The sequence below is a fragment of the Oncorhynchus masou genome, chromosome 31 (assembly GCF_036934945.1).
Source record: "Oncorhynchus masou masou isolate Uvic2021 chromosome 31, UVic_Omas_1.1, whole genome shotgun sequence".
In the NCBI taxonomy this organism is placed as follows: Eukaryota; Metazoa; Chordata; class Actinopteri; order Salmoniformes; family Salmonidae; genus Oncorhynchus; species Oncorhynchus masou.
The window spans coordinates 68,185,459-68,211,604 of NC_088242.1; the positions used below are offsets into that span (position 1 = coordinate 68,185,459).

The 26,146-nt window shown below is 45.8% G+C and overlaps 1 protein-coding gene across 6 annotated transcripts in view; it reads left to right on the plus strand.

Moving 5' to 3' along the window:
- The first annotated feature begins 61 nt into the window (after positions 1 to 61).
- LOC135524320 (serine/threonine-protein phosphatase 6 regulatory subunit 2-like) overlaps positions 62 to 26,146 on the plus strand; it is a 38,950-nt gene continuing 12,865 nt past the window's right edge. Inside the window, exons 1-25 of one of the 6 annotated variants that reach the window (XM_064951766.1) lie at positions 62 to 618; positions 1,070 to 1,247; positions 1,365 to 1,500; positions 1,607 to 1,705; positions 2,131 to 2,317; positions 3,453 to 3,590; positions 3,688 to 3,753; positions 3,842 to 3,954; positions 4,026 to 4,139; positions 10,926 to 11,046; positions 11,217 to 11,408; positions 11,493 to 11,717; positions 11,806 to 11,870; positions 12,023 to 12,138; positions 12,239 to 12,324; positions 12,427 to 12,504; positions 12,618 to 12,715; positions 12,803 to 12,857; positions 13,001 to 13,125; positions 13,454 to 13,617; positions 13,820 to 14,177; positions 14,270 to 14,355; positions 14,439 to 14,661; positions 19,417 to 19,533; positions 19,608 to 24,875. In XM_064951766.1, the coding sequence (XP_064807838.1) occupies positions 1,373 to 1,500; positions 1,607 to 1,705; positions 2,131 to 2,317; positions 3,453 to 3,590; positions 3,688 to 3,753; positions 3,842 to 3,954; positions 4,026 to 4,139; positions 10,926 to 11,046; positions 11,217 to 11,408; positions 11,493 to 11,717; positions 11,806 to 11,870; positions 12,023 to 12,138; positions 12,239 to 12,324; positions 12,427 to 12,504; positions 12,618 to 12,715; positions 12,803 to 12,857; positions 13,001 to 13,125; positions 13,454 to 13,617; positions 13,820 to 14,177; positions 14,270 to 14,355; positions 14,439 to 14,661; positions 19,417 to 19,533; positions 19,608 to 19,641 (2,988 nt within the window). In that variant the 5' untranslated portion in view covers positions 62 to 618; positions 1,070 to 1,247; positions 1,365 to 1,372 and the 3' untranslated portion in view covers positions 19,642 to 24,875. Of the gene's footprint in view, positions 619 to 937; positions 1,008 to 1,069; positions 1,248 to 1,364; positions 1,501 to 1,606; positions 1,706 to 2,130; positions 2,318 to 3,452; positions 3,591 to 3,687; positions 3,754 to 3,841; positions 3,955 to 4,025; positions 4,140 to 10,925; positions 11,047 to 11,216; positions 11,409 to 11,492; positions 11,718 to 11,805; positions 11,871 to 12,022; positions 12,139 to 12,238; positions 12,325 to 12,426; positions 12,505 to 12,617; positions 12,716 to 12,802; positions 12,858 to 13,000; positions 13,126 to 13,453; positions 13,618 to 13,819; positions 14,178 to 14,269; positions 14,356 to 14,438; positions 14,662 to 19,416; positions 19,534 to 19,607; positions 24,876 to 26,146 lie in introns of those variants that run through there. The other 5 variants (XM_064951765.1, XM_064951760.1, XM_064951761.1 and 2 more) reach the window with 5 other exon arrangements.

Consider the following 26,146-nt stretch of genomic DNA (forward strand, 5'->3'; position numbering starts at 1 on the left):
AGCTGATATGCTCCAGAGAGATAGCAGAGATGATGAGGACATACATATGTATCTGTATAGCATTATCTCGAGGCTAACAGCTTTGGATAACGTCTGCTTGTCAATTTTGGAAGTATCCTCCTGACTGTGACCCAGTTATCATTTTTAATAATCTCCTATTGCCAATAATCCGTTAGGGCGGGGGCATACATATAGCAGTGCGAAAGCTATGGTTTAATGGTGCCACCCATATTTTGGGCAATTGTAATATTCAGGACAATCTCTACTCTTTACCACAACGATAAACCACAAGTGCCCGTAGCTACCTTTTAATTTTGCGCGTTCCCGTAACAGTGTCCGCCATTTTGATTAAAAAATATGACAGCATCCTTGTCTGTCTTGCTGCAATCTTGAGGGTAAAAGCGACAATTAATTTACTGGCGCTGGGATTGATTGTACTATACACGGGTGGAAGGGTCAGGCAGCCTCTGGTGAGCTGTCAAAGAAACACTCGCCAGATTACTGACAGATTTGGTTGATGGGGCGTGCAGCTCCAGTTCACTGGCTTGGAATATAAACAAACTGCTCAACCAGCTACTTTAGCAGACTGACACTGACGCCCTGGAGCTAAATGACAAGGTAGGTGCTTGTCGTAGTTGTGCCATGGCAAGATTGCAATAATCTGCCTGGCTAGCAATATACGCAGTCTAATTAGCTATCTAGCTAACAACATCCTACTAGCTAATATGGTCAGACATATTTGACAGTCATTGGCGGCAGCAAGCTAGCCACCTTGCTACGCAGCACAGCGTCCTAATCTTGAAGATTAGGAGAGTCAGAGATGTGTGTATGTGCTGGAACCCACTGATTCGTTCTCCATTTATATCACCTTTTCGGTGTGCATACCGTTTATCAGTGTGTGTGCGCCAATGGTGTGAGTGTGTAATCGTCCATGCAGATGACCATTCCTTCATGGCTCTATGAGACAAATGACTGAAGAGGTCTGACCAAGGACACACATTAATTAGGTAAACACTCACACACATTCTCATTTAAAGGTGCAATCTAACCTATATCTGTTTCACTATAGGTTTAATGTGCTTCCTCTGTAAACTGAGGGGGGGTGTATCTGGCTGTGTGTAATCGTCGATGCAGATGACCATTCCTTCCTGGGTCTTTGAGACAAATGACTGAAGAGGTCTGACCAAGGACACACATTACCTTGGTAACCCCCCCCCATTCAAGCCCTCTCCTTGCATCCTTCTTGAGTAAGACCGTGGGGAACGAACCTCATCACACTCCAGACCCAGCAACAATGTAAAGTTGCAAAACCTTTGATACACAGTTGGTGAGGATGACTTTCTATTCACTCTTTCTCCTTGCAGCTGCAGCCATGTTCTGGAAGTTTGACCTGCACATGTCGTCCCAGCTGGAGGCCCTGCTGGAGAAGGATGATGTCACACTCACTGAGCTCATGGAGGAGGAGGACGTACTACAGGAGTGCAAGGCCCAGAACCGCAGGTTATCCTTCAGCATTAACATCTGCCATAGAAACCGTTTATTAGCATTTCAAATAGGAAATGGTGTCATGCTAATGAGTGTCTCTTCACTCCTCTCTGGGCCCAAGGCTGCTTGTCTTCCTGTCCCAGGACACCTGCATGCAGGAGCTGCTGCACCTCATCACCACAGAGCCCCCTGCTGGCCTGGAAGAAACAAGACGTTTTAAGTGAGTGGACTTGGGATCATCAACTAGATTCAGCCGCGGGCCGAATTGTTTCTCGAGCGGGTGGTTGGGGGGCCGGGAACTTAATTACAAATAATTTATAGATGGCAAATTGACCGCAAGAAGCCCAAACAGAGATAATATTTGACTAAAACATAATCATTTCAAACCTTGCTTACTTTTGTAAATGATCACATCTCTCTATTATGCGTGGGAATACTTGAGAACTGATTTCCAAAATTAACTCACTTGGAGCTGATTTCCTGGTGTTTTTAGTCTTTTATGGCCAACAATTAAAATTCTATTTTTTTTTTTTTTTACATTTTTGCTCAGAAAACTTTGGAGGTCAAGAGGAGTAGAGAGACACACACACTGTCTATCAGTCAGTCAGTCAGTGGGATACTTTGCTGAGTGTGTGTGTGTTCCAGGCACCCTAACATAGCGTGTGAGCTGCTGACAAGTGATGTGGGGGTGATAAATGATAAGCTGGGTGGAGAGAAGCTCCTGCTGGATACCCTGTACTCTTTCCTGGAGCAGCCCCCTCCCCTCAACCCCCTTCTTGCGTCCTTCTTCAGCAAGACCATCGGAAACCTCATCACACGCAAGACCGAACAGGTACAGTAACACCAACTCTCTCACACAGTTGATCATTTTATTCTGGTTGTGTTGTAGTTTCATTGTGGCGGTGATTCATTTTCTGCAGAAGAAGGAAGGTTTCCTCTCTTTAGTGTAGAGCCCTAAAAAATCTGTGTTGTGGAAAATGCGCATGGAATCCAGACATTAAAACAGAATTCAACAATATTCAAAATGTAGTGCACTTAGTAGGAAATCAACTAAATGTATTGATCTAATTAGAAAATGCATCAGTTATTTGTATTTTCCTGCAACTTTCTGAAACGACGTGTGTGTGCACGCACCAGGACTTCCGCTGGCCGTAAAGAAAATAATAATAATGTATTTGATAAGCCGATAAATAGAATTGGTACCATCCAATTGCCTGGGAGAAGAAAAAATCATATTGCGAAATAATGCTTATTCATCATTGCTTAACATTTTTTATATCTATATAGTACCCGTCAAAAGTTTGGACACATTCCAGTGTTTTTCTTTATTTGTATTATTTTCTACATTGTAGATCAATAGTGAAGACATCAAAACTATGAAAAAACAAATGGAATCATGTAGTAACCAAAAAAGTGTTAAACAAATCAAATTATATTTTATATTTGAGATTCTTCAAACACTCTTGGCAAAGTTGTCATCAAAGCAAGGGTGGCTATCTGAAAATATATTTTGATTTGTTTAATACTTTTCTGGTTACTACATGATTCCATTTGTGTTATTTCATAGTTTTGATGTCTTCACTATTATTCTACAATGTAAAAATAAAGGAAAACCCTTGAATGAGTAATCATGTCCAAACTTTTGACTGGTACTGTATATGTAGCCTAGTCCTACAGGTTATATGATTTTGGGAACTATTGTCCTACAATGTGTTTTAAGCATTGTTATGGACTTAGAACATCCAATTTTGTTGTTTTTCTCTAAAAAAGGTTGATTTTGAGAGTGAAAAATGGAAACCTGGGAAAAACTAAACTGATTTGATTTTTATAGTGCCCTACTTGGGTAGATAATATTGGTTGTAATCATTTTGTTGTATGATGTTGTTGTAGCCTACATTGTTGTATGATTATTTATTTTGGTCTTTAGATGATCTGGTTGACAGGTGGTTGTGTTGTGGTCTCTGTAGGTGATCTCCTTTCTGCGGGGAAAGGAGGGTTTCCTGGGTCTGGTCCTGAATCACATCAACACATCAGCCATGATGGACCTCCTGCTACGCCTCATCAGCTGTGTAGAGCCTGCTCCTCTCAGACAGGACACACTCAACGTACGACACACACACACACACACACACACACACACATCCACACACCCTCAGTGTGTGGTAAAGTCTGTAATAGTGTGCGTTTGCGTTCCCTCTGCAGTGGTTAAATGAAGAGCAGCTGGCCCAGAGGCTTATAGAGCTCATCCACCCTGGGAAAGATGAGGAGGTAAGGCCAACACACACACACACCCACTCTACTGATGACTAGAGAGTGCTGTCAGGGGTAACGACAGCCGTGTGTGTGTGTGTTTCAGAAACAGTCAAATGCATCCCAGACTGTGTGTGACATCATCCGTCTCAGCAGAGACCAGGCCAATCAGCTCCAAGAGAACTCTGAGGCTGACCCTCTGCTTGCCGTGCTGGAGTCGTAAGTCACACACACACACACACACACACACACACACACACCTGTAATATCCTATGCCTTGTGTGCTCCAGGCAGGAGTGTGTGGGTCAGCTGCTGGACAACATGTTTGTGGGAGAGAGGACAGAGAGCTGTATCATCTGTGGAACTCAAATCCTTCTAACCTTACTGGAAATCAGGAGGCCAGGGTGGGTGTTCTATTCTTGCATACTTAAAAAGCCTAGTGCTTGCAGTACTAAAAAAGCGAAATGAGTTAGCATCTTCTACCTCTGTTTCTGGTTCATTCCTATGGGGGAAATTAATGGAGTTTTGGGATATATGCAGAAAGTAAGGTCTGAGTTAACCCAGGCTTAGGAAATCTTATACGTTTTGTTCTATGAGATAATATCATTTAAGTCATTTAGCAGACGCTCTTATCCAGAGCGACTTACAAATTGGTGAATTCACCTTCTGACATCCAGTGGAACAGCCACTTTACAATAGTGCATCTAAATCACTAAGGGGGGGGGGGTGAGAAGGATTACTTATCCTATCCTAGGTATTCCTTGAAGAGGTGGGGTTTCAGGTGTCTCCGGAAGGTGGTGATTGACTCCGCTGTCCTGGCGTCGTGAGGGAGTTTGTTCCACCATTGGGGGCCAGAGCAGCGAACAGTTTTGACTGGGCTGAGCGGGAACTGTACTTCCTCAGTGGTAGGGAGGCGAGCAGGCCAGAGGTGGATGAACGCAGTGCCCTTGCTTGGGTGTAGGGCCTGATCAGAGCCTGGAGGTACTGCGGTGCCGTTCCCCTCACAGCTCCGTAGGCAAGCACCATGGTCTTGTAGCGGATGCGAGCTTCAACTGGAAGCCAGTGGAGAGAGCGGAGGAGCGGGGTGACGTGAGAGAACTAATGATGGTAGCCAGAAGCTAGCCAGAAGCTAACCAGAAGCTAGTCAGAAGCTAGTTAGCTTCTTTACTGGCTAATCAATAGTATTCAGCTAACCACAGTTTGTGGTCATCAGCTATCCTTTAGCTCGAAAATCTATCGCCAGTTTGGAAAAGCGCGGCTCGGACCGGAATATACCGGACCTATTTTCTGTCCATGTCCCCGGATTTCAACCGCAAGCTCTGGACATTTACACCTGGATCGCGCAGCTAGCTAGCTGCTATCCGTGTGACTATCGGCTTACGTCGATCCCGGAGCAAACATAAATTATTCCAGAGCTAGCCAGCTGAAGAGTTCCATCAGCCACTCCTGGGCTACAATCACCTATCCGGACCCGTTTTACTGCCAACGCGGAGCCCCACTGGGCCTTCACAACTGGACTACCAACGTTATCTGCCCGAGGGAGTTATCCAGCTAGCTCCTCCGTCGCGACGTTACCTGAACGCTTATCTGCGGCCCGCTTATCGTTAGCTGTCTTATCGGCTACTATCTGAATAGATCTATCGGACATTTTTTTCTTCTTATTGGGCCTCTATAACTATATCTATTTTTTTGCGAATTGGATTGATCACCTCTACCACCCGGAACCCCACTAATCCTACCGACGGAAAAGCACGAGGTGGCTAAAAACAGACCTCCATCCTATGCTAGCTTGCTACTGATGGCCCGGCTAGCTGTCTGAATCGCCGTGACCCCAACCAACCTCACAACTCACTGGACCCTTTTGATCACCCGACTAAGCATGCCTCTCCTTAATATCAATATGCCTTGTCCATTGCTGTTCTGGTTAGTGTTTATTGGCTTATTTCACTGTACAGCCTCTAGTCCTGCTCACTATACCTTATCCAACCTATTAGTGCCACCACCCACACATGTGATGACATCTCCTGGTTTCAATGATGTTTCTAGAGACAATATCTCTCTCATCATCACTCAATACCTAGGTTCACCTCCACTGTATTCACATCCTACCATACATTATACCTCGTCCCCAGAAACCTCCTTTTACTCTCTGTTCCAGATGTTATCGACAACCAATTCTCATTGCTTTAAGCCGTACCCTTATCCTCCTACTCCTCCTCTTTTCCTCTGGTGATGTAGAGGTTAATCCAGGCCCTGTAGTGCCTAGCTCCACTCCTATTCCCCATGCACTCTCTTTTGATGACTTCGGTAACCGTAATAGCCTTGGTTTCATGCACGTTAACATTAGAAGCCTCCTCCCTAAGTTTGTTTTATTCACTGCTTTAGCACACTCTGCCAACCCAGATGTTCTAGCAGTGTCTGAATCCTGGCTTAGGAAGACCACCAAAAATTCAGAAATTTTCATCCCTAACTACAACATTTTCAGACAAGATAGAACTGCCAAAGGGGGCGGTGTTGCAGATAGCCTGCAGAGTTCTGTCCTACTATCCAGGTCTGTACCCATACAATTTGAACTTCCACTTTTAAAAATCCACCTCTCTAAAAACAAGTCTCTCACCGTTGCCACCTGCTATAGACCACCCTCTGCCCCCAGCTGTGCTCTGGACACCATATGTGAACCGATTGCCCCCCATCTATCTTCAGAGCGTGCTGCTAGGCGACCTAAACTGGAACATGCTTAACACCCCAGCCATCCTACAATCTAAGCTTGATGCCCTCAATCTCACACAAATTATCAATGAACCTACCAGGTACCTTCCAAAAGCCTTAAACACGGGCACCCTCATAGATATCATCCTAACCAACTTGCCCTCTAAATACACCTCTGCTGTCTTCAACCAAGATCTCAGCGATCACTGCCTCATTGCCTGCATCTGTAATGGATCAGCGGTCAAACGATCTCCACTCATCACTGTCAAACGCTCCCTGAAACACTTCAGCAAGCAGGCCTTTCTAATCGACCTGGCCAGGGTATCCTGGAAGGATATTGATCTCATCCCGTCAGTAGAGGATGCCTGTTTTTCTTTTTTTTAAATGCCTTCCTAACCATCTTAAATAAGCATGCCCCATTCAAGAAATTTAGAACCAGGAACAGATATAGCCCTTGGTTCTCCCCAGACCTGACTGCCCTGACTGCCCAACACAAAAACATCCTATGGCGTTCTGCATTAGCATCGAACAGCTCCCTATGATATGCAGCTTTTCAGGAAAGCTAGAAACCAATATACACAGGCAGTTAGAAAAGCCAAGGCTAGCTTTTTCATGCAGAAATTTGCTCCCAAAAAAGTTCTGGGACACTGTAAAGTCCATGGAGAATAAGAGTACCTCCTCCCAGCTGCCCACTGCAGTGAAGATGGGAAACACTGTCACCACTGATAAATACACTATAATTGAGATTTTCAATAAGTATTTTTCCATGGCTCACCATGCTTTCCACCTGGCTACCCCTACCCCGGTCAACAGTACTGCATCCCCCACAGCAACTCGCCAAAGTCTTCCCCATTTCTCCTTCTCCCAAATCCAGCTGATGTTCTGAAAGAGCTGCAAAATCTGGACCCCTACAAATCAGCCGGGGTAGACAATCTGGACCCTTTCTTTCTAAAAATTATCTGCCCGAAATAGTTGCCACCCCTATTACTAGCCTGTTTAACCTCTCTTTCGTGTCGTCTGAGATTCACAAAGATTGGAAAACAGCTGCGGTCATCCCCCTCTTCAAAGGGGGGGGGACACTCTTGACCCAAACTGCTACAGACCTATATCTATCCTACCCTGCCTTTCTAAGGTCTTCGAAAGCCAAGTCAACAAACAGATTACCGACCATTTTGAATCTCACTATACCCTCTCTGCTATGCAATCTGGTTTCAGAGATTGTCATGGGTGCACCTCAGCCACACTCAAGGTACTAAACAATATCTTAGCCGCCATCGATAAGAAACATTACAGGGCAGCCGTATTCATTGATCTGGCCAAGGCTTTCGACTCTATCAATCACCACATCGGCAGACTCGACAGCCTTGGTTTCTCAAATGATTGCCTCGCTTGGTTCACCAACTACTTCTCAGATAGAGTTCAGTGCGTCAAATCGGAGGATCTGTTGTCCGGACCTCTGGCAGTCTCTATGGCGGTGCCACAGGGTTAAATTATTGGACCGACTCTCTTCTCTGTATACATCAATGATGTCGCTCTTCCACCGCTAGTCTCTGATCCACCGCTACGCAAACAACACCATTCTGTATATTTCTGGCCCTTCTTTGGACACTGTTAACAACCCTCCAGGCAAGCTTCAATGCCATACAACTCTCCTTCCATGGCCTCCAATTGCTCTTAAATACAAGTAAAACTAAATGCATGCTCTTCAACTGATCGCTGTCTGCACCTGCCCGCCTGTCCAACATCACTACTCTGGACGGCTCTGACCTAGAATTCGTGGACAACTACAAATACCTAGGTGTCTGGTTAGACTGTAAACTCTCCTACCAGACTCACATTAAGCATCTCCAATCCAAAATTAAATCTAGAATTGGCTTCCTATTTCACAACAAAGCATCCTTCACTCATGCTGCCAAACATACCCTTGTAAAACTGACCATCCTACCAATCCTCAACTTCGGCGATGTCATTTACAAAATAGCCTCCAATACCCAACTCAACAAATTGGATGCAGTCTATCACAGTGCCATCCGTTTTGTCACCAAAGCCCCATATACTACCCACCATTGCGACCTGTATATCAGTCAGTTAATGAATTATGAAGCCTTTACGTACTTGTTTTGATTACATAAATGCTTCAAAATTCACAAAAAAACAATCATAATTCCGAAGATTGCCGAAGTCATGACGGAAAATGTTTTCTGGGGATGTGATGTATTACACGGAACCCAAATCGGCTGTGCGCATGTGCCATCGTGCATAAATGTATTTTGTCCCCCCACACCAAACGCGATCACGACACGCAGGTTAAAATATCAAAACAAACTGAACCAATTACATTAATTTGGGGACAGGTCGAAAAGCATTAAACATATATGGCAATTTAGCTAGCTTGCACTTGCTAGCTAATTTCTCCTATTTAGCTAGCTTGCTTTTTCTGCCTTATTTGTCCTGGAATATAAACATTGAGTTGTTATTTTACCTAAAATGCACAAGGTCCTCTACTTCGACAATTAATCCACACATAAAACAGTCAACCAAATCGTTTCTTGTCATTTCTCCTCCTTCTAGGCTTTTACTTCTCTTGACGCTATATTGTGATTGGCAACTTTCATATATTAGGTGCATTACCACCACTGACCTCTTTCAGTCACCCACGTGGGTATAACCAATGAGGAGATGGCACGTGGGTACTTGCTTCTATAAACCAATGGGAGAGGCAGGACGAGCAGCGCAATCTGTGTCACAAATAGAACTGACTTCTATTTTAGCCCATGGTAACGCAGACGCTCGTTGGCGAGCACGAGCAGTGTGGGTGCAGTAATTGAATAATATAGATTTCCAAATGTATTTTTGCTCCGCTCTCGCACGCAACGCGAGTGGTGTAGTCAGTCTGTTATGGAGGACGCGGCAAGCCAGCCTATTCCCTATAATGTAAACTCCAACAGAAATAACTTAAAATGTACAACTTCAAATTAAACCAAAGAATTTGCACTCATGACTACTGGATTGAATGTAATTTTCTGCCAATTTACAAGCAAATAATTAATTGTTACCAATCAACTTGCTAGCCAACTAGCCTGCTAACTTTAGCCCTACTAGTTTGCTAACGTTTGCCCTACCAGCCTGCTATCGGTACATTAGCGCTGCAATAGTCAGCCTGTTGTTATCAAAAGCTAGCGTACAGCTACATTAAAGTAAATTTAAGTTTTGGAAATGCATAAAGCCATCTAACCAGTTTTCAAAGAATGTTAGCTATATGCAGTTATCTTGGTGAGCAAGCTAGCCAGCCAGCTAATGTTAGCTAGCCAGCTAATGTTAGCTATTTAGCCAACTAGCATAGCCAACCACAACTAACACAACTTAAACATAACCGCAGATTAAAAGCAAAGAGCGAGCAGAGACCTACAGATTGAAGTGTTGGGCCCATCCGATGGTAAAACTTTTAAGAGTGCAAGCTGAGTTGGCTACCAAAGCGAGTGGTAGGCGGGCGTTTCGCTGGGCCGAGGGAGAGTCAGGGAAATCAAATAGCTATATAGTGAGAAAAATATAAAATAGATAGATTCCAGGAGTCAGTTAACTAGCGTGATAGCACGAAGCCAAGGTGGGAAAAATTACAAAACTCTCGAAACCTACTTCACAGAGAACATGCTGAAAGTTGACAAAACAAACCGGAGAACAGATTAAAGAATGGGTACTACACAATTAGAGCAAGCAGGTATGATTTTTCTATTTTGTTTTGAGCCTACGGCAAGAAGGCACCAGAGCCTGCCATGCTAATGGGTTCCCACTAGATAACGGCCACAAAGTTCGTAAAGAGCACGGAGATGCCGCAGGTGCCCCATTTGTACATCACACCTCCTCTTGATCAGTGGATTGTAGCTCACCCCCGCCAACACTTGGTCTGGAATGTAATTACATGCGAGCATAGCTAGTGGCTAACGTTAGCCAGCTTGAGCAAGCTGCCGAGCTAGCATACGAACTAGGCAGCACAGAGTAGATGTTCCATGTGATATTGAGAAATAGTGCATTGTGGGTTGTTTAGAAGATATCCGGAAATAATGTATTAAATATGTAATGACCCAAAAACAAAACCATGTTTGTACTTGTAGTCACGATCTGGTTACCTATAACTAAGTTACTAAGTCTTTGACCACACCATGTTGTTACATTGGTGAGCAAAAACTCATGCTTCCTACCCTTTTAAGCCTATGTTTACCACATAGCTTATTTTCAGAGTTTATCCAAAAACTCCTTTCATTTCCCAATAGGCTTTGGCCAACGAGCCGTGGCGGAGTTGGGATGTATAGGAATGTGGTCACAGCCTCTTTTTGCTTTCACTGCACGCACACATTTCCTCTTATGACAGGAAGACATTTCTCAGTAGCAACTGCCCATGGGTAGGGGGTGTAAATGGAAAAGTTGTGACTGATCTAGATACTTCCCTAAAGATACCTACCTTACCTGTGTGTGTGTTCCAGGGTGGAGGGTATGTTGGATGTGTGTGTTCAGGGACATGAGAGGTGTGTCAACAGTAGCATCCTGCAGGCCATCCAACCCCACCTCACACACTACCACCAACTACTGCTGGATCCGCCCAGGGTAAACTTGCACACGCACGCAAACACACACCTTCAACAGACACACATCCTGTATTCTCTGACTTAGTCACCCATACAGTCTTGCACTGTTATGCCATGTATAGTTTCAGAGTTGTAATGTCAACTATTTAACACATCATAAAACTCATTGACGTGTTTGTGTGTTTGTAGGTGACCCCCATGCTTACCAGTCTAGGTGTGTTGGAGGTGCCACTGGGTAACTGTCGTCTCCATGTGGCCAGACTGATGGCCTCTCTGCTACAGACCACTAACACCAGTTATTACATTTGTTGTAACAACACCATTTATAACAACACTGTCACACTGGAGCTCTGCAGACTCAACACCATAAACATTCTACTGGTCAGTACACACACACACCATGTCCTGGTTTGTATACACCTTTACCTCTTTTATCCGTTAAGCTGTTTTTGTTGTGTGTTGCAGGACCTGTTCTTTAAGTACACCTGGAACAACTTCCTGCACTTCCAAGTGGAGCTGTGTGTGGCAGCCATCCTCAGCCACTCTGCCCAGGAGCAGAGACCCCTGGTTAACCAGGAAAATCCCAGGCTTCAGCAGGAGCCCCAGGAGAAGCAGGCCTCGCCTGGCCCTACACTCCCACTGCCCTCTGTTCCTCCCGACATCTCCACACACAACCCACTGGTGACCCATGTACGTGTCTGTCTGTCTGTCTGTCTCTCTCTGTCTTTGCCTGCCTGTGTGTCTCAGTAACTCTCCCCCCCCCCCTCCCCATCTGCAGTTGTTTCAGGACTGTCGTCTGGTTCCGAGGATATTGGAGGCCTGGGAGGAGAATGATAAGATGCAGTAAGATATTTAAAACTGTTAAACAGATAGCAAATCAGCTGTTTTTTAACCTGTTTTGTCATCTGTGATTGGTGTATCACTAGTATAGTGTGTTAACGTTCATAAATATAATTGTGTGTGTTACATATTGGCATGAACGTGTGTGTTCTCAGGGCGGAGGGGGGCATGAGGAGAGGCTACATGGGTCACCTGACTAGGATCGCCAACACTGTTGTCTGTAGCATGGAGAAAGGACCAATACACAGCCAGATCAGCAGCCTTATTACAGGTAGGGCTGTGTGGGTTACTTAGGGTTACGGACATAACAAACCTATTGTATAATAACTGTCTGTGTGTGAAGCTGTCTCTACTGTGACTGTGTGTTGCAGAGCTGCTTGTGGATTGCAAGGGGCGCTGGGAGACCTTTGTAGACCAGGCCCTGACAGAGATCAACAGGAAGAACACTGTAGACCTGGTATACACACACACACACACACACACACACACACACACACACACACACACACACACACACACACACACACACACATAAAACCCCTGGCCTTGTGTGTTCCAGGTGTCTCACAACCTGCGCTCCTCCAGTGAAGACGATGATCGACAGAGTCCCTTCCCCAAAGAGCTGTCACTGCAACAAGTACACACACACACATGCATTTACATGTATTTCCAGATAGTCATCTACTGCTCCTACTCTGTCATGGTAGTTACCATAATCCAGTTCTGTTTTCTATGTGTGCTGTCTTTCAGACATTCTCAGACTACCAGATCCAGCAGATCACTGCTAACTTTGTGGATCAGTTCGGCTTCAATGACGACGAGTTCTCAGAACACGGCGACAACATCAAGTAAGACACACACACACACACAGCATCAAGTAAGTCCTCTAAGTGGTTCTGACTTGATTGTGATTGTGTGTATGTTGTGTGCGGCAGTGCCACCTTTGACCGGATCGCAGAGATTAACTTCAACGTGGACACAGAGGACACTGTGAGTGACAGAGTCCATAGCCTCTCTCCTAGGTGCATCCATTTGAAATCCACTGTCTTGAGTCATTACGTAGACTGGTCAACAGGTACAGTTATGCAGGGATCTATATGCATATGTTGTGGTGTGTGTGCATGCATGTGCAGGCTAAGACTGCAGCATTTGAGGCCTGCACTAAGGAGAAGATCCAGTCGTTTGATGACAACGAAGAGGAAGATATCTGGGAGGAGAGAGAGATCAACTATACTACACACACTAAGTCTAGGACCAGGTATACAAACACACACACATTCACACACTTAGATTAACAATACGACACACCAGGACCAGAATACGACACACCAGGACCAGAATACGACACACCTGGTCCAGAATACGACACACCTGGTCCAGGACCAGAATACGACACACCAGGACCAGAATACGACACACCTGGTCCAGGACCAGAATACGACACACCAGGACCAGAATACGACACACCAGGTCTTGGACCAGAATACGACGCACCAGGACCAGAATACAACACACCAGGTCTTGGACCAGAATACAACACACCAGGACCAGGTACACATACAACGCTCTCTGTCTTGCTCTCTCAGGTTTGGGGGGTCACGGACGTCTGTTGGAGTGGCTCAGAGTGATGGGGTGAGCGATACTGCTGGTAGCTCAACAGGTTCTGAAACGGAGGAGTGGGAGGTGCCTATTGAGGTCACAGGTCAGACAGAACACAGCAAGAACATCAGCCAGACTGAGACTGCACAGAGTAAGGATGACTATTTGAACACAGGTCTGCTTGTGTGTGGGTATATAATGTGTTTTTGTTCATGGGGTGTTTTTGTGGTTGTATGTATTTATCATTTTCATTGGTTGTGTGTTGCTGTGGTAGTCGATGCGTATGTTTCTGGTTCTTCTTGTTTTGTTAGTGTGCGTCTGGTCCTCAGCTCTGAGTTGTATTTATTCCTCAGGCCCTGGCTGGGCGGCTAGTTTTGGGGAGGTGAACTCTAAGGCCCCCTCTCCTGGAGTGGGCGTAGATCCATGGGCTAACCCCACCCCCAAGTCTGGAGTGGGCGTAGACCTATGGGGTAGCCCTGCCCCCACACCTGGAGTGGGCTTAGACCCGTGGGGTAGCCCCGCCTCTAAATCAGGAGTGGGCGTAGACCCATGGGGTAGCCCCACCCCCAAGTCCAAAGTGGGCGTCGACTCATGGGACAGCCCTGCCCCCAAGTCAGAAGTGGGCGTGGATGCATGGGGCAGCCCCGCCCCCCAACCCATAACTGCAGAGAAGGGCTGGGCCAAGTTCACTGATTTTCAGCCCTTCTGCTGGTGAGTGTAGCCACATTTCAGTCTGTCTTTATGAACTTTCTGCTGCTCATGTATAAGTTTATATATGTGTGTGTGTGTGTGTGTGTGTTCAGTTCAGAGACAGGTCCGAGGTGCACTTCTCCAGTAGACTCCGAGATCTGTGGGTCAGACAAAACAAAACCCAGTCAAGACAAGAACTGTAAGTCTTTGTGTGTTCTCCCTGCATGGCGTGTGTATAATCGTGTGTGTTCAATTTGCAAAGTGTGTGTGTTTTCTCTGCAGCTTGTGTGTGGAGTGTGTGTGTGGCGAGGAAGGCTCCCCTTGTAGCATCAGACAGCTCTTCATCAGGAGGCTCAGAAAGTGATGAAGAGGACAAGACTGAATCTGTTACTATGGAGACGGTATCCAAGGAAATGGTCACTACAGAGACAGTTGTCACAACCGCTGGACGGGAAACCATCAGACTTAGGATGGACGCCAACACCGAGAGAGTTGTCTTCACCAGGTACACACACACACACACACACACACACACACACATTCTCTTCTCAGTCGTGCAGTATATTCCTCTCCCTGCCTTACTGTCCAGTGTCCTCACCACACCACTCCTCTCATCTTACCTTCTCTCTTTTCCTCTCTCCTTCCCTCCCTCTCACTTTCCAAATCTGTCCTTCCTCCTCTTCTTACTCATCTTCTCTTAATTTCTTGTCTCGCCCTCTTCCACTCCTCTTCTCTTCCCTCCACTCCCACATTCCCTTCCAAATTCTCTCCTCCACTTCTGAATTTCCTCTCCTCAGAGTTTTTCATCCTGCAGTCAGAGGGTATGTAGTGTATGAGGTCTCTAGCCATTGAGTGTGTTGCCTGTGGAGTTGTATTGCCATGGGAGTGTTACAGAGTGTATAACACTTTGCAGAGCAAAACCCAATGGAAACATAGCCACAGATGACATCTGCTAACAAAAAAAGACAGGTTTTTATTGTCTCATATACCAGATAGGTGCAGTGAAATGTATTGTTTTAAAGTGTCAGGCATAATAGTACCGCGCCCCTGGAGCAAATGCCTTGCTTAACCTCTCTGGGATATGTGGGAAGCTAGCGTCCAATATCCAGTGAAAATGCTGAGCGCCAAATTCAAATAAATTACGATAAAAATTAAACTTTCAGGAAATCACACATGCAATACACCAAATTAACGCTACACTTTTTTTGAATCCAGCCAACATGTCAGATTTCAAAAAGGATTTACGAAAGCACACCAAACGATTATGTTAGGTCAGTACATAGCCACAGAAAAACACCAGCCAAATAGAGATAAAATTAATCACTAACCTTTGATGATCTTCATCAGATGACACTCATAGGACTTCATGTTACACAATACATGTATGTTTTGTTCAATAAAGTTCATATTTGTATCCAAAAATCTCAGTTTATATTGGCGCGTCACGTTCAGTAATGCTTTGCTTCCAAAACATCTAGTGATTTTGCAGAGAGCCACTTCAATTTACAGAAATGCTCATTATAAATGCTGATGAAAATACATGTGTTATGCATGGAACTTTAGATAAACTTCTCCTTAATGCAACTGCTGTGTCAGATTTCAAAAAAGCTTTACTGAAAAAGCACACCATACAATAATCTGAGTACAGCGCTCAGAGCCCAATCAACCCAAAGAGATATCCGTCATGTTGTGGAGTCAACAGAATTCAGAAATAGCATTATAAATGTTCACTTACCTTTGATCTTCAATGCACTCCCAGGAATCCCAGTTTCACAATACATTTTTGATTTGTTCCTTAATTAATAAAGTCCATAATTTATGTCCAAGCACCTCCTTTTGTTTGCTCGTTTAGTACACAATCCAAACTGACGATGCGCTGGCAGGTCCAGGCGAAAGTTCAGACGAAAAGTCATATTACAGTCCGTAGAAACATTTCAAACTAAGTATAGAATCAATCTTTAGGATGTTTTTATCATAAATCTTCAATAATATTCTAACTGGAAAATTCCTTTGTCTTCAGAAATGCTATGAAATGTAAGCTACCTCCCATGTGAATGCTCGTGACCTCTGACTCAATCCCCTCTCATTCCCCCCCTCCTTTATCGTAGAAGCATCAAACAAGGTTCTATAGACTGTTGACATCTATTAGAAGCCTTAGGAAGTGTAACATGACCCCATTTCCACTGTATCTTGGATAGGCAAAGAGTTGAAACACTACGAACCTCAGATTTCCCACTTCCTGGTTGTTTTTTTTCTCAGGTTTTTGCCTGCCATATTAGTTCTGTTATACTCACAGACATCATTCAAACAGTTTTAGAAACTTCAGAGTGTTTTCCTATTGAAATCTACTAATTATATGCATATTCTAGCTTTTAGGACAGAGTATCAGGCAGTTTACTCTGGGCACCTTTTTATCCAAGCTACTCAATATTGCCCCCCTGTCCCAAAGAAGTTCAGGGAACATTAACAGATTTTCACCTTGTTGGCTCATGTATTCGAGCCAGCGACCTTTCGGTTACTGGCCCAATGCTCAAATCGCTAGGCTACCTGCCACCCTATTAGCAGTGAATGGACTGCAGTTCTGCTGTTGATAACGTCAAACCAAGGTATTGAGCTTTGTGTTCAGCTGCATGAAAACTGTATATTTTTACCTCTGACCTTTGGCTGGGCATCCCTACAGTCCTCTTTGATCCTATGACTATGCCTCTCTACTCTAGGTCTATGCTGAGTTCTGATGGGTCTACTAGAGGCAAATCCAAAAGCGCTCGAAAATCCTAGAGTGCACTACTTTTGGTCAGAACCACATAGGGCTGCAACATACAGTGCATTCAAAGTATTCAGACCCCTTCACTTTCCACATTTTGTTACGTTACAGCCTTATTCTAAAATTGATGAAGAAATTGTTTATTTAATCCATCTACACACAATACCCCGTAATGACAAGGCGAAAACAGGTTTTTAGAAATACCTTATTTACATTAATTTTCAGACCCTTTGCTATGAGACTTGAAATTGAGCTCAGGTGCATCCTGTTTCCTTTGATCATCCTTGATGTTTCTACAACTTGATTGGAGTCCAACTGTGGTAAATTAAATTGATTGGACATGATTTTGGAAAGGCACACATCTGTCTATATAAGGTCCCACAGTTGACAGTGCATGTCAGAGCAAAAACCAAGACATGAAGTCGAAGGAATTGTCCGTAGAGCTCAGATACAGGATTGTGTCGAGGCACAGATCTGGGAAAGTGTACCAAAATATTCCTGCAGCATTGAAGGTCCCCAAGTACACAGTGGTCTCCATCATTCTTAACCTGTTGATGCTCTGGGGGCGCTATTTCATTTTTGGATGAAAAACATTCCCGTTTTAAACAAGATATTTTGTCACAAAAAGATGCTCGACTATGCATATAATTGATAGCATTCGAAAGAAAACACTCTGACGTGTCCAGAACTACCGAGATATTTTCTGTGCGTGCCCTAGAACGTGAGCTTCAGGCAAAACCAAGATGAGACGGCATCCAGGAAATGAGCAGGATTTTTGAGGCTCTGTTTTCCATTGTCTCCTTATATGGCTGTGAATGCGAGAGGAATGAGCCTGCCCTTTCTGTCGTTTCCCCAAGGTGTCTGCAGCATTGTGACGTATTTGTAGGCAGATCATTGGAAGATTGACCACATTTACCAGGTGTCCGCCCGGTGTCCTGCGCCGAAATTGGTGCGCAAAAGTCACCTGCCAGTATTTTTCCATGGGATACAGAGAGGAAAGCAAGTTTCCACGAACTGCATATCAATGAAGAGATATGTGAAAAAACACCTTGAGGATTGATTCCAAACAACGTTTGCCATGTTTCGGTCGATATTATGTAGTTAATCCGGAAAAAGTTTTACGTTGTAGGTGACTGAATTTTCGGTTCGTTTCGGTAGCCAGACGCAATGTAGAAAACGGAACGATTTCTCCTACACACCGACGCTTTCAGGAAAAACTGCGCATTTGGTATGTAACTGAGAGTCTCCTCATTGAAAACATCAGAAGCTCTTCAAAGGTAAATGATTTTATTTATTTGGTTATCTGGTTTTTGTGAAAATGTTGCGTGCTAAATGCTACTCAAAATGCTATGCCTGCTTTGCATACTCTTACACAAATTAGTCAATTTCTATGGTTCAAAAGCATATTTTGAAAATCTGAGATGACAGTGTTGTTAAGAAAAGGCTAAGCTTGAGAGCAGACGCATTATTTTCATTTTATTTGCGATTTTCAGAAATCGTTAACGTTGCGTTATGCTAATGAGCCTGAGGCTTTAGTCACAAACCCGGATCATGGAAGAAGTTTGGAACCAACAAGACTCTTCCTAGAGCTGGGTGCCCGGCCAAACTGAGCAATCGGGGGAGAAGGGCCTTGGTCAGGGAGGTGACCAAGAACCCGATGGTCACTCTGACAGAGCTCCGAAGTTCCTCTGTGGAGATGGGAGAACCTTCCAGAAGGACAACCATCTCTGCAGCACTCCACCATTCAGGCCTTTATGGTAGAGTGGCCAGACGGAAGCCACTCCTCAGTAAAAGGCACATGACAACCTGCTTGTGTTTGCTAAAAGGCACCTAAAGACTCTCAGACCATGAGAAACAAGATTATTTTTTCAGCTGCAAAGACTGGGAGACAAAGATGAACAGAGCAAAGTACAGCGAGATCCTTGATGAAAACCTGCTCCAGAGCTTTCAGCAACTCAGACTGGGGTGAAGGTTCACCTTCCAACAGGACAACGACACTAAGCACACAGCCAAGACAATGCAGTAGGGGCTTCGGGACAAGTCTCTGAATGTCCTTGAGTGGCCCAGCCAGAGTCCGGAATTGAACCCGATCGAACATCTCTGGAGAGACCTGAAAATAGCTGTGCAGCGACGCTCCCCTTCCAACCTGACAGAGCTTGAGAGGATCTGCAGAGAATGGGAGAAACTCCCCAAATACAGGTGTGCCAAGCTTGTAGCGTTATACCCAAGATTTTTATAAATTTGCAAAAATGTTTTTTCTTTTAAATGTTTTTCCTCTGTCATTACAGGATATTGTATGTAGATTGAGGGGATAAAACAATTGAAAACATTTTAGAATAAGGCTGTATCGTAACAAAATGTGGAAAAGTCAAAGGGTCTGAATACTTTCAGAATGCACTGTAGAGTTCTGGCCAATAATAGTGCCCTATACAGGGAAGAGGGTGTGATTTGAGACACTGCCAGTATGTTCTTACCTATGTCTTTCTACTCTTACAGTGAGGATGACATGAGAGAGAAAGAGAAGATGAAGGAGAAAGAGAGGGTGATGGGTGGAGGAGACCCTCTCAATGCCACTGCTGCTCCCCTCAAAATTCGGCCTGCCACCGTCACAAAGTAAGTGTGTATCTGTGTCTCTGTCTTGTGTACCTGCTTCTTCGCTGACACCACCCCCTCCACTCTCCCCACAGAGACACACCATCCTTGGCAAACGGACCGGCCTAGTACTACGGTACTACGACACACACATACACACTCCACTTCCCAACAACACTCCATGCCATGCAACGTCTTGTATCGTGAGCAGTGCTGCCCTGTCATAGGTCTGTGTCTAGGACATCTACGGTGGCTGAGAGAGTCAAAAAGCAGAAGAGAAAAGCCATTCCGGAAGCCAAACAGCTCCTAAACACAAGTTTATAAACCGATTCATGTGATGTTTGTCCCTGCCCTACTGCTGTAGTCTCTCCAAGACACCTATCACCACACTGCGACGTGTGTGTGTGTGTGTGTGTGTGTGTGTGTGTGTGTGTGTGTGTGTGTGTGTGTGTGTGTGTGTGTGTGTGTGTGAGATCCAGCTTTATGTAGTCTTGTTGTTAGTTCTTGGCTCAGCCAGTTTTTTGTTTTTTGCACTTTAAGTAGAGAAGACGCTCCATTCCCGCTGTAGTCACATCATCAGCGCAGAGTAGTCTGAGGAGGGGAATGAGTAGTCAGTACTGACTGTAAGATCTTCAAAGACAAAGTGTGTTCCTGTTTTTTTTTTTTTTTTTTTGACTCAATCATTTCAGCATAGAAAATCCAGCCTGATTATGAAAATTCTCCACTATCTTTCTCCCTCTCTGTGTGGACTATTCCGTCTGTTCTCCCTCTCTGTGTGGACTATTCCGTCTGTTCTCCCTCTCTGTGTGGACTATTCCGTCTGTTCTCCCTCTCTGTGTGGACAATTCCGTCTGTTCTCCCTCTCTGTGTGGACTATTCCGTCTGTTCTCCCTCTCTGTGTGGACTATTCCGTCTGTTCTCCCTCTCTGTGTGGACTATTCCGTCTGTTCTCCCTCTCTGTGTGGACTATTCCGTCTGTTCTCCCTCTCTGTGTGGACTATTCCGTCTGTTCTCCCTCTCTGTGTGGACTATTCCGTCTGTTCTCCCTCTCTGTGTGGACTATTCCGTCTGTTCTCCCTCTCTGTGTGGACTATTCCGTCTGTTCTCCCTCTCTGTGTGGACTATTCCGTCTGTTCTCCCTCTCTGTGTGGACTATTCCGTCTGTTCTCCCTCTCTGTGTGGACTATTCCGTCTGTTCTCCCTCTCTGTGTGGACTATTCCGTCTGTTCTCCCTCTCTGTGTGTGGGAGATTTGGAATATATATTCTCAGGTTAAAAGAGCAGTTCTGTGGATGTGATGAAAGCACACCTGTGTGACGTCACACACAGCATGAGTACACACACATACAGTGTGATTATTCACACACACACAAAGCTTGAGGCATACACACTCCACTGTATGAGTGTTTACACACAAACACAGAGTTTGCGCAGACAAGCACTCAAACCCTTCCATATCACCCCTCCACAGAGCTGTGTAAATGTAATATTGTGACCTTTGAACCTTTTATTAGGTTGTGGTATAATGTAAACGTATTATAATGTAAACAGTATATATATATAAACACGTATCTATTTTTGGTATCAATTCAGATGTATCGGAAAGGGGATGTTTAGCAGGTTGCTGTGTGTGTGTGTGTGTGTGTGTGTGTTTATAATGGTGAAATGAGGCAATAATGACATCTGTGTTGTTATGGTTTTTACCCCAGCATCAGACTCTGATACATGCTTCCTCCTGGGTGTGTGTGTGGGTACATGTATGTATATGTTTAATGTATTGGAAATGTCTTCCATATCCAATTCCTCATGCTATATCACCTTATCAGTATCTAAAGCGGTCTCTCTCATTTAGAGCATGTCATTCAGGTATGACTTGGTGAAGTTAGTTTCTGTTGTTGTGTGGTTTTATGTTTAAAGCACTTTGATGGTGGTCAGAACCATCAAGGTATTTTACTCACAGCTAAGGAAGAGGTTTGACTTAAAGGAATCAGTTAGTTATTACAAAATCTTAATAATATTTGTGTGATATGACGATTTGATCCACGTATTGTGATGCCAAAGTGGGCTAGAGACTAATGACATTGGCTAGATTTGGGACAGGGAGAGGGATCCACCCTGATAAAACTAACCAGAGTTGTGTACAGAGTTACGTCATATCTTCACCCCAACACCACACACTGCATCTGACTCATACCACACCACACACTGCATCTGACTCATACCACACCACACACTGCATCTGACTCATACCACACCACACACTGCATCTGACTCATAGCACACCACACACTGCATCTGACTCATAGCACACCACACACTGCATCTGACTCATACCACACCACACACTGCATCTGACTCATACCACACCACACACTGCATCTGACTCATAGCACACCACACACTGCATCTGACTCATAGCACACCACACACTGCATCTGACCCATACAACACCACACACTGCATCTGACCCATACCACACCACACACTGCATCTGACCCATACCACACCACACACTGCATCTGACCCATACCACACCACACACTGCATCTGACTCATACCACACCACACACTGCATCTGACTCATAGCACACCACACACTGCATCTGACCCATACCACACCACACACTGCATCTGACTCATACCACACCACACACTGCATCTGACTCATAGCACACCACACACTGCATCTGACCCATACCACATCACACACTGCATCTGACTCATACCACACCACACACTGCATCTGACTCATAGCACACCACACACTGCATCTGACCCATACCACACCACACACTGCATCTGACCCATACAACACCACACACTTCATCTGACCCATACAACACCACACACTTCATCTGACCCATACAACACCACACACTGCATCTGACTCATACCACACCACACACTGCATCTGACCCATACCACACCACACACTGCATCTGACCCATACCACACCACACACTGCATCTGACTCATACCACACCACACACTGCATCTGACTCATAGCACACCACACACTGCATCTGACCCATACCACACCACACACTGCATCTGACTCATACCACACCACACACTGCATCTGACTCATAGCACACCACACACTGCATCTGACCCATACCACACCACACACTGCATCTGACTCATACCACACCACACACTGCATCTGACTCATAGCACACCACACACTGCATCTGACCCATACCACACCACACACTGCATCTGACCCATACAACACCACACACTTCATCTGACCCATACAACACCACACACTTCATCTGACCCATACAACACCACACACTGCATCTGACCCATACAACACCACACACTGCATCTGACCCATACAACACCACACACTGCATCTGACCCATACAACACCACACACTGCATCTGACTCATACCACACCACACACTGCATCTGACCCATACCACACCACACACTGCATCTGACCCATACCACACCACACACTGCATCTGACTCATACCACACCACACACTGCATCTGACTCATAGCACACCACACACTGCATCTGACCCATACCACACCACACACTGCATCTGACTCATACCACACCACACACTGCATCTGACTCATACCACACCACACACTGCATCTGACCCATACCACACCACACACTGCATCTGACTCATACCACACCACACACTGCATCTGACTCATACCACACCACACACTGCATCTGACTCATACCACACCACACACTGCATCTGACCCATACAACACCACACACTTCATCTGACCCATACAACACCACACACTGCATCTGACCCATACAACACCACACACTGCATCTGACTCATACCACACCACACACTGCATCTGACCCATACCACACCACACACTGCATCTGACTCATACCACACCACACACTGCATCTGACTCATAGCACACCACACACTGCATCTGACCCATACCACACCACACACTGCATCTGACTCATACCACACCACACACTGCATCTGACTCATACCACACCACACACTGCATCTGACTCATACCACACCACACACTGCATCTGACCCATACAACACCACACACTTCATCTGACCCATACAACACCACACACTGCATCTGACCCATACAACACCACACACTGCATCTGACCCATACAACACCACACACTGCATCTGACTCATACCACACCACACACTGCATCTGACCCATACCACACCACACACTGCATCTGACTCATACCACACCACACACTGCATCTGACCCATACCACACCACACACTGCATCTGACTCATACCACACCACACACTGCATCTGACTCATACCACACCACACACTGCATCTGACCCATACCACACCACACACTGCATCTGACTCATACCACACCACACACTGCACCTGACCCATACCACACCACACACTGCACCTGACCCATACCACACCACACACTGCACCTGACCCATACCACACCACACACTGCACCTGACCCATACAACACCACACACTGCACCTGACCCACACCACACACTGCATCAGACCCACACCACACACTGCACCTGACCCATACAACACTGCACCTGACCCATACCACACCACACACTGCATTTGGCCCATACCACACTGCACCTGACCCATACCACACTGCATCTGACCCATACCACACCACACACTGCATCTGACTCATACCACACCACACACTGCATCTGACTCATACCACACCACACACTGCATCTGACCCATACCACACCACACACTGCATCTGACCCATACCACACCGCATCTGACTCATACCACACCACACACTGCACCTGACCCATACCACACCACACACTGCACCTGACCCATACCACACCACACACTGCACCTGACCCATACCACACCACACACTGCACCTGACCCATACCACACCACACACTGCACCTGACCCATACAACACCACACACTGCACCTGACCCATACCACACCACACACTGCATCAGACCCACACCACACACTGCACCTGACCCATACAACACCACACACTGCACCTGACCCATACCACACCACACACTGCATTTGGCCCATACCACACTGCACCTGACCCATACCACACTGCATCTGACCCATACCACACCACACACTGCATCTGACTCATACCACACCACACACTGCATCTGACTCATACCACACCACACACTGCATCTGACTCATACCACACCACACACTGCATCTGACCCATACAACACCACACACTGCATGTGACCCATATGTGTGCGTGCTCTCTGTAGTCAGAGGCCTTTTATAAAGGGTTCTGATGCTGGCGGTTCCTTTTCTGTATATGTAATTGTGTGTGTTACTGTTGTCAAACCTAGCCTGTAAAGTCAGATATCAAACTAATAAATATGTCAACCATCAACACTGGGCTCTCAATGTCATTGAGTCATGTGCTGAAATGACACACACAGCAGCCAACACAAATACAGTATGTTTACCTTTAGGTAAAGGGGTTGAGGGGGGTTGGGTTCAATTTGCAGCCACACACACACACACAAACCATCTACAATAATCCCCCCCTCTAGTTACATAAACACCTACTTTGTAGTTACTGGTTGGAGGAAGAGCTATTATTTAGGTTAGAAAGGGTAAATATAACCTAACTACTTCCACACAGTCATTCACAAAAAACAAACTCCTGTATTCTTTCTAATAAGTCTCCCTTGTCCCTCAGTCTCTCTCTGTAATATGTGACACACGGTACAGACCCTGCTACTCTAAACACACATCGTTTCACAACTACACACTGTCTAAAACAAACAAATAGCCTGTCTCTCTTTCTGTTACTCCTCTCTGTTTCTCACACTCAGCTTTGTTCTGCTCTGTTGTGTGCGACTGGTCTTAGTGAGCAAGCATATGTAGCCCTGAATGTGTGGAGAGGTGAGGGGGACTAAAGAGGAAGGGGTATGATGTAGAGATGGAGGGGGTAGAGGAGGGAGGGAGGGAGGGGGGGGTAGAGGAGGGAGGGAGGGGGTAGAGATGGAGGGAGGGAGGGGGGTAGAGATGGAGGGAGGGAGGGAGGGAGGGGAGTAGAGATTTAGGGAGGGAGGGAGGGGGGTAGAGTAGAGATTTAGGGAGGGAGGGAGGGGGGTGGAGTAGAGAGGGAGGGAGGGAGGGGGGTAGAGGAGGGAGGGAGGGGGTAGAGATGGAGGGAGGGAGGGAGGGAGGGGGTAGAGATGGAGGGAGGGAGGAGGGAGGGGGAGTAGAGATTTAGGGAGGGAGGGAGGGGGTAGAGTAGAGATTTAGGGAGGGAGGGAGGGGGGTGGAGTAGAGATGGAGGGAGGGTGGGAGGGGGTGGAATAGAGAGGGATGGATGGAGGGAGTAGAGAGATGGAGGGAGGGGATGGAGTAGAGATGGACGGAGGGGTTGGAGTAGAGGGAGGAAAGGAGGGAGGGGTGGAGTAGAGAGATGGAGGGAGGGGGTGGAGTAGAGAGATGGAGGGAGGGGGTGGAGTAGAGATGGAGGGAGGGGTGGAGTAGAGATGGAGGGAGGGGTGGAGTAGAGATGGAGGGAGGGGATGGAGTAGAGATGGAGGGAGGGGGTGGAGTAGAGATGGAGGGTGGGAGGGGGTGGAGTAGAGGGATGGATGGAGGGAGTAGAGGGATGGAGGGAGGGGATGGAGTAGAGATGGA